The 11,418-nt window shown below is 32.9% G+C and overlaps 1 protein-coding gene across 1 annotated transcript; it reads left to right on the forward strand.

Annotated features, from left to right (window-relative positions):
• The first annotated feature begins 100 nt into the window (after positions 1-100).
• Positions 101-11,387, forward strand: LOC128157438 (uncharacterized). The gene is made up of 9 exons (XM_052819989.1): positions 101-169; positions 1,061-1,137; positions 1,240-1,401; positions 4,109-4,264; positions 4,582-4,802; positions 6,069-6,267; positions 6,725-6,835; positions 10,146-10,268; positions 11,109-11,387. Exons 3-9 carry the CDS (start codon positions 1,276-1,278, stop codon positions 11,385-11,387), a joined length of 1,215 nt encoding a protein of 404 aa, XP_052675949.1. The 5' UTR covers positions 101-169; positions 1,061-1,137; positions 1,240-1,275.
• Positions 11,388-11,418: the final 31 nt, after the last annotated feature.

Consider the following 11,418-nt stretch of genomic DNA (forward strand, 5'->3'; position numbering starts at 1 on the left):
TTACTAAATAAAAATAAGGGAATACTGTTTATCAGATATTACTTACAAATAGGATACGCAGCACATATCTTTTAAAGTCCAAGTCACGGTTCAATAAAACCCCCACAAATTTGACCCAAATCGGACTCCTTACTTTAATCAATGTTTTCCCCATGCTAAACAGTACAAAGTAAGTACTCTTATGTACATATATATACAATTTATATTCACTATTATACTGTCTTTTTTCTACCAAGTTCAAAACTCGATGCTCACAACCATTTTTTTAAATATTAGAGGTTCATAGAAAAAGTGAAAGTAGAGCTCTCTACATATAGTTGATATTTTTTGGACGGTTGATACAACAGTTATTTAAGAATCTGATAATAAGTCAAAGTACATCAAATTGTATCTTAGATTGTTTTATAATGTGTACAAATCATAAATTTAAAGCATCGCTTCAAATTTAGACAAGTCTATTTTCGTTATTGTAAAAGACCAAGTAGGGTAATAAAACTGTTGTTTTGGATTAAGTTTGCATTTTAATAAATACATTTTGTTTTTAAAAATTGAAGCAATTTGTGTCAGCTTATCCAGTGATGTTGGTAGATAAATGATATGTTACTTTATTTCATGATCACAACCCGTAGAACCTGTTTGCTCCATATACCCCGGTATATTGACACAATACTATGTCAGCCTCGATAACCGGTTTAAAAAACTATGAGTGCATTTAAAGTCAGTCCAATATAAACCGGTCTTTGAATGATTCACCGTGTACACTGAAAACCAACACCAGCAAAATTCTAATTTTTTTTATGATATATAAATGTATGCATTTCTGTGTCTGTACATTTAAGAATATAAATTAACTGTGTTGAATTATGAATATCTATTTTGTTACTGACATACATGTACATACGTATATACAGTGTGTATATTAATGCATGATGCCATTCTATTGGTACGTTTGATCATAAATCTTCAAATGTATTTTTTCGCCTTTAAGGTAATTCTATATCAGTAGTAGCCATGCAGGTGTTTTGGGGGCCTTTTCTTTTCAATCTATTTTCACTTTCAGTGTGTGCAGAGTAAATAACGTTAGCAAGTCATGACCACTGAAATCATACACCTATAGGATATTGTCACCATTTGCAGGTTTGTTTTATCTAGTGACTTTACTTAGTAACATATAATTTTGGACATTAATTTGCCGAATTTAAAACATTTATTGACAACTAAATAAAATTAATTTCATAGCTTCCAAGATCTTTGTTTCGGTTTAATTGGTGGGAAATGAATTTGTCATATCCAAACGAGCGGATACGTGGTTTACAGGACCTTGTAGAGAGAGTGAGCAAAGAATTACCACTTCCAGCAGGTATAGGAAACGCAAAAACTCAATACCAAAGACTACAGGGGGTGAGTTTCAATATCTGTCCGTCATATTGGAATGCTAATTAGTGACCATCAAAACATAAACACCTTTAGCTTGTTGATAATTATAAATGACACATGTACACAAATTATTGGTTCATCATTTGTAGGCTTTTAAATCTTGCAATTTTTTACGGATAAAAATTTCAACATTTTTGATACAGATAAAACTGTTTTTACTAAATACAGTTTAATCTGTATCAAACATTTTGAAATGTATATTGTTTAGATATAAGTATTAAAAGACAAAAATATTCAAATTTATTTTGAAATTATATTATTATATTTAAATTATTTTCATTATATTTATTTTATATGACTATAACCGATTACTGATTTTGTAACCGGTTACCATCGTTCCGACCGATAAATTAGTTAATTTTTCCGGTTAGAGATTGCCATCCATAATTCTTAGTTTTTTTAAAAGTATATTTATTATATATACCAGTGTTACGAAACGGGTCCAAAATCAATTAAAGATAACGATTTTCCTGTTATTTGGAAAATTTGTCCGCAATTATACATTAAAGGGGCATGGTCACGATTTTGGTCAAATTAATATATTTTTTGTCTTCATTATATAAAGTGCTTTAGGGATGCATTTCGAATGATCACTCCAATTTTGGTTGCCTATTAAAAATGCCTTAATTAAGCATTGTAAACATTAAAATCGGAAAAATAATTTTTGACCAAAATAGTGACCATGCCCCTTTAATGGATATCAAAATTTCTTGTATTAGACATCAGTAATAATCATGGGTTCTATATAAAGTGGTGGGTAGGTGAGAGTGATATAGAAGTAGGTTCCTTCCTGTCTGTTATATCATTTTAAAATGATGATTCAAAATGGTGTATTTTTCAGCAATTTTAACTAAACTTTTCTCTCAAACTTTGCGATAAACGTTTTACCACGATTAGCGGTTCACTGATCTAAGCGTTCTGTAGGACAGTAGCAGGATTATTCAAGCACACATTTCTTGGTAAAACACAAAACTATTTCATAGAATACAATTTAAGTGAATTTAAGGTTTTTTTCAAACCCATTAGTTATATGTGTCAATCGGGTTTTTTTTTTACATTTAAATTAGATACTTTAAATAAGAGTGTTTATGGGTTACAAGTACAATGTACAAGTTGCCTAGTTGTCAGATTATATATTTTATGCATTAATTTTTAAAATTCTGAGAAGATTTATTGCTTTTAAAAAGTTCTCACATAACGCATTTAGACCGTGGTTCAGTTTTCTTAGTATCTGATTAATGAACACAAATTGATTTCTTGGGATTTAGTAGACGCAAATATCATCAGGATGCTGAGGTGGATTGTAAAAAAAAGTTTCAAGATGGAGGGTGAATTTACTAAGGTTGTCTATAAAGATTCCAATGTAGTTATTTGAGAACCCACGCTCTTTTATCTTTGCTAGTTTCCAACAACACGATGTCGGATTTTATTGCTATTTCAGACATCCGGCCATCGATGACTTAATCTCGGAGTTGGGTGGTTTTAGAAGGATTCTACCTTCGCCATAGCTGTTTGTGTAAATCGTCCAATCTAAATCTTTCTCTGATTACATGTTTTTCTGTTTCGCGAAATTTTAAGAATTTTCAACAAAATTAAAGGCTATTAATGATAATATATTTCAAATTAGAATTATTCATTCCATTTGCAAGCCAATAGTTTTCTTTAATACTGAACTTGACGATCGCCGTTATCAATTTAGATTGCAAACTTGGTACGAGTCAATCATATTTCAACCGAGAAATGAATTTTATTTTCGTATCTTCATATTTTAAAACATATAAAAGCGATTTATCGTTAATTTCATTTGAATTCCTTATTATTTGACATTAACAAAGATGTATCTCAAGTCATTCAATTTTTTAATCCAAGAGCTTTTTAACTGAGACCAACAGAAATTATATCTAGCAAGAGTGTGCTTTAGTTAGCTTAAAACAGTTGTTCCGTGGGAAAAAAATGAAAGAAAAATCAGATAAAAAAAAAAAAAATAGAACCAGCCTCTTATTTTGAAATCATAATTATGTATACGGATCCATCAATTAATACTTGTACATTAAAAATTTTTATGATTGGTGTGTCATGTCCAGGCACGTTAATCCTAAAAATCTTGACAAGCAAAGAAAAAAAAAAAGGGAATAATTCGCAATTCAAGAAAATCCTAATCGGGGGTGGGGTGGGGGGGTGGGGGGTGGGGGGTGGGTATTTTTTATGTGTAAGAAAAAGTGGGGTGGGGCGCTCCCCCCTTGATGATACGTGCCTGAAGCCTCCTTAAATGTGGTTTTGAGCTAATAAACTACCCTATACTAAAATTGATAATTTGATACAATTAGGATAAAATACATGAATTGTAATTATGCATGCAATGCAATTTTCTGTCACGGTACTTAGGTTTGATTTCAGCTGATTAAAAATATGACGTCATGAATAGAAATTAATTGAACAACCGATAGGTAACTTCTCCAACAAAATGACATCCATAAAATCCAAAAACAAAACAAAAGTTCCAAGTCTTTATCATATTTGATTTTTATTTGACATGTTCTTTTTTTTCGACATTTGTTCAACAAGCACATTTTTTTTTCAATCTTTAACTGGTTCCTTATAGTTGAAATTAATAGTGTATTGGTACATTTGTTGATTTTGAAGCTCAGTTTAGTGTTTGTATTTTTGACAGAATAAAGTACCAATTTCTAAGGATGACTACTCAGATCTAGAGATGGTCGTGCTCACAGCTGAGGAGTGTGGGATTCCTGGCTCTAAAGAGGCGAGGACGGAGTTCGACTTACTACTACAGCGTACAAATGTACCGGGGCAACGGCAAGCTCAGAAAGTAGGCAATGACATCGATAGTCCTTGAAATTATTCAACTCTAGCAAACTAAAAAAGCATACCTGTTATTCCATGTATGAATAAAGCCAGCCACGAAGTACATGGGGCTAACTTTAGCCAGACTGTTGTTGTTCCTATAAATAGATGACGACGTTGCATCACTTAGATAAAACAGACGTTACACACAATGTCACGGACAAAATTGTTTACATAACTGTTGTAATCAGAACTTAATATAGTAACTCTCTTATAATTACTAGCATGCAATAGAAAATAAAACCACCCTTTTTGCTATTAATTTACGAAATTTGATTTTAGAATTTTTCCAAAACACTACCCGCTACAAGTGTTTCTTCAACGCAAAACCAAGGAGGTCATCACAACACCACAGATGCTCGACTCGGGGATAGAAACTTTATGAACCGAACTCACTCTCCGGACCGAGAGAATAACATGAAGTCAGTGTCCGTGTTAGAGTACAACAGACTCGTGGAATCTGAAAAATCTTACAAGGCTCAAGTTCAGGAGCTAACAACCAGGTAGAACTGTAGCACAGTAGTTTCAAGATATGTCGAACACAAATATCTTCTACTATTACGCGACCTTCATAGGCTCTCAGTGGGGAAAAATATGTTGTTGTTCTTTTTTGGGGTTTTTTTTTTTTGTTTTTTTTTTAAAAATACTTCAAGGATCGAAATCTGTGCAACCATTCATTTTACTACAAAACAAAATAAAAAAAAAATAACTCTGAATTGCAAACTTTTACATGTGCGTTCACTTTTTCTTTACAATCATACTAATTCGCATGAGTCATCAAAGAAAGCATTTCATTGTTTATATTTACATCTTTTTTAACAAATTAATAAATTGTTGTAGAAAGTAAGTAAAACTAAATTACTGTTAATGTACATCAGTACGTTAGCTAAAAGAAACAGTCAAATCGTCTCCTATGGGAATTTGAGTCTGACATATCATCAGGAGTATTTCGTGCAGTTCGTGAGTTTTCTTAGGGCGCTGTAGATTTCGACCAATCGATAAATGGGGATATAGATTTCAATCTTATTGTTTCTATAGAACTATGAATTAAGCATAAGTTTTAGTCAGAAATACAGGGAATCATACTCGGTAGATGTAACTAAACGGATATTGCTGAATAATTTTATACATAACACGCGTTAGCGGGTTATGTTAATTCTTTCTACAATGATCACTTCCTTCATAGCCCGCATGAATCATCAGAGATAGCATTTTATAATTCATATTTACACCTTTCTTTAAAAATATTAAATTAATCATAAAGAGTAAATAAAAGTTCGTTAATTATTGTTAATGTTCACTATATTTTATAGAATGTTAGATAGAAGAAAATTTTCTTATAGAAGAATTTGAGTCTGACATCATCATGATTACTTTGTGTAGTCCGTGATTTTGTTAGGTTGCTGAAAGTTTCGAATTTCGACCAGTCGATAAACTGGTTAGAACTGGATCGTGTAGATTATTAGTTTCTACAGAGCTATGAATTACAATCGGTTTGCTTAAAAAATAAAGGAGAAAATACTTATAGGATGTAAGTATTGTTTATTATTTGTATTTAACCAGACCAGTTTTCCTAACTTTGATAAGTGGTTGTTAAACAACTGATTCCAATGGCAATTGGGGCGTTATGTTCACTTTTATACAGTGTTCCTTTCTACTTTAAAAAAAGTCTGCTTGGGATATTAAACTCGTAGATCTAATTTATTTCGTCTTTCTTCGTGGTAAATTCAATAAACATTGGTGAAACCATGCATTAAAAATAATTTCAGACTGAGTTCTTTCGCCAGCAAGCAGCTTACGACCAATAACCCGAACATCGCCGACCTCAGCGACAGGAACCGGCCGACGAAACTCGGCGAGAAGTTCGAACAGCTCTATGACAACGAGTGGTCGGAAGCCTTTGAATACTTGAAGGGGATTCCTATAGATGAGGACCAGATTCTTAAAACTTTAGTTGACATATCACAGGTAAGATGTTTTAAACTACAACCGGAAGTTGTATTTGTCCTTATTATAAATGTTAGAATCGTGTACGTTTTATATTTGTATTGCAGGAAACCATTGGTCACCACCAAACCATGTCGTGCTTAATTAAATACCCAAACCACAAGCGTATTATCTTTTTAAAAATCTTTTTGGAGTTAAAATAGATTGATAAGTAATCCGGCGCAGATAAACTTGCAAGGTGTTTCAATCCGTTAATGCAATCTTCGGGTTCGAATACAATTTCTTGCTTGTGAGGTCACTTGATTTCTATTTTTCAAAGAGGTTCCGGATGCATTTGTCTATGTTATGTATCAGCTGTTTACTTAATAAAGATCTAATGAACTAGACTCTATTCTTTTACAAAATACCGTTACATACTTATCAATGTATTTGTACCTGTAAAAAAGTGAGTGCATATTATTAAACTTCGTTATTTCAGAAAGCGTACGAATTCTGTCAAGATTTTGCTCAACAAGAGCTGACTAGATTGGAGTCGCATTTCATTGACGTAATGACACATATAAAGTGGACGTGTGAAGAAAGCTCTGGGGTAAGACTTTAAAAAACGATTAAAAAAAAGTTTAATATTTTTTCAATTGGAGATTAAGAACGATTATCACTTAAGAGGTTGAGGTTAGAAAAAAACATCAATATTTCTATCTCTGAATCATTTTTTTAAATCAGTTATTAGTAAAGAGTACGAAAGACGGATAGGGCCAGATAAAAAATATTTTTATCTCGTAATAACGAGAAAAGATCTTGTTATTACGAGTTAATTATCTTGTTCGTTATTACTAGAAAAGATCTCGTTATTACGAGTTATTTAAATCTCTTTATTACGAGAAAAGATCTAACTAGAAAAGATCTCGTTATTACGAGAAAAGATCTTGTAATATCGAGAAAAGATCTCGTTATTACGAGTTACTCATCTCGTTATTACGAGAGAAGATCTTGTAATATCGAGTTAATTATCTCGTTATTACGAGGAAAGATCTCGTTATTACGAGAAAAGATCTATTTAAATTGGCGCGTTTCATTGTTCTTCATCTCTTTATGTAAATGTATTAACTACTGCAATGTCCATAATTATAAACATACTTACCATAATCATCGATTAAAAGCAAACACAAAGAAGATGGGTGAATAAGGCGTGTAAAATGCCCATATGAGGAATGATTAGATACTGCAAAATTAAAATATCATTAAATCTGATACTTTTATAAAAATTAATTCAAAACAATGTGTATTTAACGTAACATCGGTTTGTAACCCTTAAATATTTTTAATACTTGCAATAGGTTGATTTTAACTGGCGTATGCGTGTCAAAACCTCCAAAGAGTGTAATTTTTATAACTTCAATGCCTTTTCTTTCATAGAGTGGGTCTGAGCTCCATATTTTTGTCATAGTCTAAATGCGGTTTAATGGAATTTAAACCGATTTTAATCAACAAAAATGTGGAGAGATGACCCACTATACTTTAAAAATGTCATTTTGTAGCCCAACAATTGAATGTTTTAGAAAAATAATGCAAGTCCCTAAATTCGTGGCGAACGCCTCTTATAGCATTTAAACATCGCACTTTGTTGTGAATGAAATGGCTCAGTGGTTAGAGCACCAGACAATAGGTAACTTTATAGAACTTGGGTTTTTAGTTTCCACCAAAACTTATGGATTTATTATTTTTTTCTTATCCTTTTTTGAAATATTTAAAACTGAATATGGTCGGAAATTGCCTTTTTGTAAACTTGTATTATAACATATCAAATATATTTAATTGAAAAATGTTAAATTTGAATTTGTATTTTACGACTAAACTTAATGGGACCGTCACTAAGCAGTTCAAAAAAATTTAGCAGAAGGAGCAAATCAGATTAATTAATACAATTGAACTATTTATTATTAAGATTGATGCATGTAGTTTGTTTTCAGACTCTAAAATGTTAATATACAAAATCAATTATTTTCAATATACATATAGTTTGTGCATGAACTTATAAAACACAATTCGGGTAAATCCTGTGTAAATCCATGATTGAAACTATATAGTCATTAAAGTCATCTATACAAACGGAATTGTGTTTTTACGACTAGGACTACCTGGTATTAACTTCGGAGTGGGATTAGAACCATTTTAACAAGGCCTTGGACTTTTGTAGGACGTAGCTACCATTTCTTGCGTCAAAACATGTTAAAAATGACGCTGGATTCAAGTGAAATATGCACCGAATGGGTAGTCTTAGCTCAAAAGCCAGACAAATCGTGTTGATTTCAGTTAGCTTTCACTGAGTGGGCAGCCATGAAATAGACAGGCATACGTCACATTGCTGTTTGACACGACTACCCAAAGTCCAAGCTCCTGTTATAATGGTTCTATAATATGTAAGATGAAAAGTAGAATTATTACAAGATCTTTTCTCGTAATAACGAGATAAGTAAATCGTAATAACGAGATCTTTTTTCCTTATTACGAGATAATTAACTCGTAATAACGATATCTTTTCTCGTTATTCCGAGATCTTTTCTTGTAATTACGACATAATTTACTAGTAATAACGAGATAATTAACTCATAATAACGGGATCTTTACTCGTAATAACGAGATAAAAATATTTTTTTATGTGGCCCTATTCATCTTTGGTAAAAGAGTGAGTAAACGTAAGTAAATTATTGTCATTGTTGATCAGAACCGTACATAAAAGGTATATACTGTCGCTAATTTACCATATATGTGAAGGTTACCATGGTAACGACAATTATATAGAAAATTAGGACGGAACTGCTATTCTAGCTATCAACTCATAGAACGTACGTCTTCTTTGATCCATACACAATTATGTCACGATAGCATTCTATGGGACACAGCGCATGCTGGTTTTTTATTTTTTTGACTGTTGAAAGATTTGCAATTTGATTTGGTCTGAATATGCAACAAAGATTTTATTTAAGATAATTTGATTTATAGAGTGTTCTAGGCTAGTACGCATTAAACTTGGGCAATAAAATCGGTGTAAATAGCCGTAGTATATGTACATGTCTTTACAACCTTCATAAAACAATCACTGAAAAATACCAGTTGATGTCTACCTAAACTGTTCAAACCATAATCACTTATTCATTGTTTTATATTTACACCTACCAAGCATAATTTCCTCTATTTCTTACGGAAACTTATAGTTAATTCATAGCTCTATAGAAACAGCCAGACTGAAATCTACACGCCCTATTTATCGAGTGGTCGAAATCTACAGCGGCTGAAAGTGACAGGACTGAAATTGACACGCTCTGTTTATCGATTGGTCTGAACCTACAGCAACCTTAGTAAAATCCCGGACTGCACGAAATAATCATGACGATGCCAGACTCAAGTCTCACAGGAGACGATTTGGCTGTTTCTTTTAGCTAACGTACTTTTGTGCATTAACAGTAATTTAGTGAATTGTCCTAACTTTTCATAATCAGTTTATCAATTCGTTAAAGAAAGATGTTAATATAAACAATAAAATGCTTTCTTTGATGATTCATTCGGGATATGAAGGTAGCGATCATTGCAGGAAAAATTAACATAACCCGCGGGTTATGAGATTCATTCGGGATATGAAGGTAGCGATCATTGCAGGAAAAATTAACATAACCCGCGGGGTATGTTAATTTTTCCTGCAATGATCGCTACCTTCATATCCCGAATGAATCACCAAAGAAAGCATTTTATTGTTTAAATACCCAAAAATCTACATGTAATTGATAATCTATCTGTCAATTTTAAAATGTGTCAAATTATTTTAACCAAATAGTTGGTATTTACCGCCAATTTACTACCATTCATGAAAACCTACGAAAAACGTTCCTTTCTACTTTAAGAAAAAAATTGACCTGCTAGTACACAGAAACCCAGAAGACAAATCGGCGTTTGTTGGTCTTAACAGGCATATGGCTGATGCCAGGAAGGCTTGCGCAATTGCCTCTGTTCCAGCTCTTTGTGAGGTCTGTATGATATATATACTGTTGGCTCTATAAAAATCGGAGTACATTGTATTATATGGCAGTAAAAAGCATTGCGATCAACTTAAGTCGCTGGAATCTATAACAGTCATTGGTTGATTCTGCAAGGTTAACCAACACTAAAAAGATGTAAATTCAAAGATTGTAGATACTCAAATATTCTGATACGGTTGTTGCTTCAAACACCTCACCGGAAAACGCGAACGATTGTTCAACGGCAAAATTTTCAATCTGTCTTCGTTTGCAAATACGGCCGAAATGCGTTCGATCGTATGCATTTTGTACGGAATGCATGCAATACTTTTCCTGGACATGACCGGATCCCTTTGGATTCAATTTTGAAAGCTGAAAAGGATCAGATGGATATAGTTATATCTGGACACCAACGCACACAAACTAAAGTCAACCAATCGTTTGACTTCAGTTTCTAATTGCATTTGTTATATATGATAAAGACGGTGAATCCGCAACCCAACCGTTGCTTGTACAGAAGCTTTTTAACAGCTGTTTAATGGCAGCGGAGACAGTTTTTTTTTATTTTATCACACAGATTTGTTGGACGGTCGTTAGCGTTATCCAATGCGGCGTGTCAAGGAATTGGGTGTATTTTATTGTTCAAAATGTCAACTAGTTGTCGTATTATGAAATTTTCTGCCCCCCCCCCCCCCCTCCCCCATTCAAAATGTACAACATTACTTTCTAGATAAAATATTGAAAATTACCCATTTAAAATTTACATGATAGTACTTTGACCACCTCCATTCTTAGTTTTTCCTATATTTATGAGGTTTGTTTGAAGTGATATGTGTTTGCATTCCTTAGATGTTCAAAGGTCATGTGTATAGAGAACACTTTGATAAGATTACATTGGAGCCACGATTGGAGAAGTACGTCGACAGGTGCCTGGAGTATAGTTTCTTGATGGTTGTGCAGGATCCACCCATGTATCTGGAATACCCTGAGAGCGGACAGAAGATCAACACCTCTTTATTCAAACCATTCAGACAGAAGGGTTCGGTGGTACAGATGTGTGTGTGGCCCTGTGTCTGTCTACACAAGGACGGTCCGGTTGTTTGTAAGGGATATGTATTACCTAAATAAATCGGATATATGTATAATTGTAACGAAATTT

The sequence above is a fragment of the Crassostrea angulata genome, chromosome 7 (assembly GCF_025612915.1).
Source record: "Crassostrea angulata isolate pt1a10 chromosome 7, ASM2561291v2, whole genome shotgun sequence".
NCBI lineage: Eukaryota > Metazoa > Mollusca > Bivalvia > Ostreida > Ostreidae > Magallana > Magallana angulata.

Bases quoted from the DNA above. Each gene is read 5' to 3' on its own strand.
- LOC128157438 (XM_052819989.1), top strand. From the start codon at position 1,276: ATGAATTTGTCATATCCAAACGAGCGGATACGTGGTTTACAGGACCTT. The intron at 6,836-10,145 runs GTAAGACTTTAA...TTCTACTTTAAG, and splicing joins CGTGTGAAGAAAGCTCTGGG to AAAAAAATTGACCTGCTAGT. The intron at 10,269-11,108 runs GTCTGTATGATA...TGCATTCCTTAG, and splicing joins CTGTTCCAGCTCTTTGTGAG to ATGTTCAAAGGTCATGTGTA.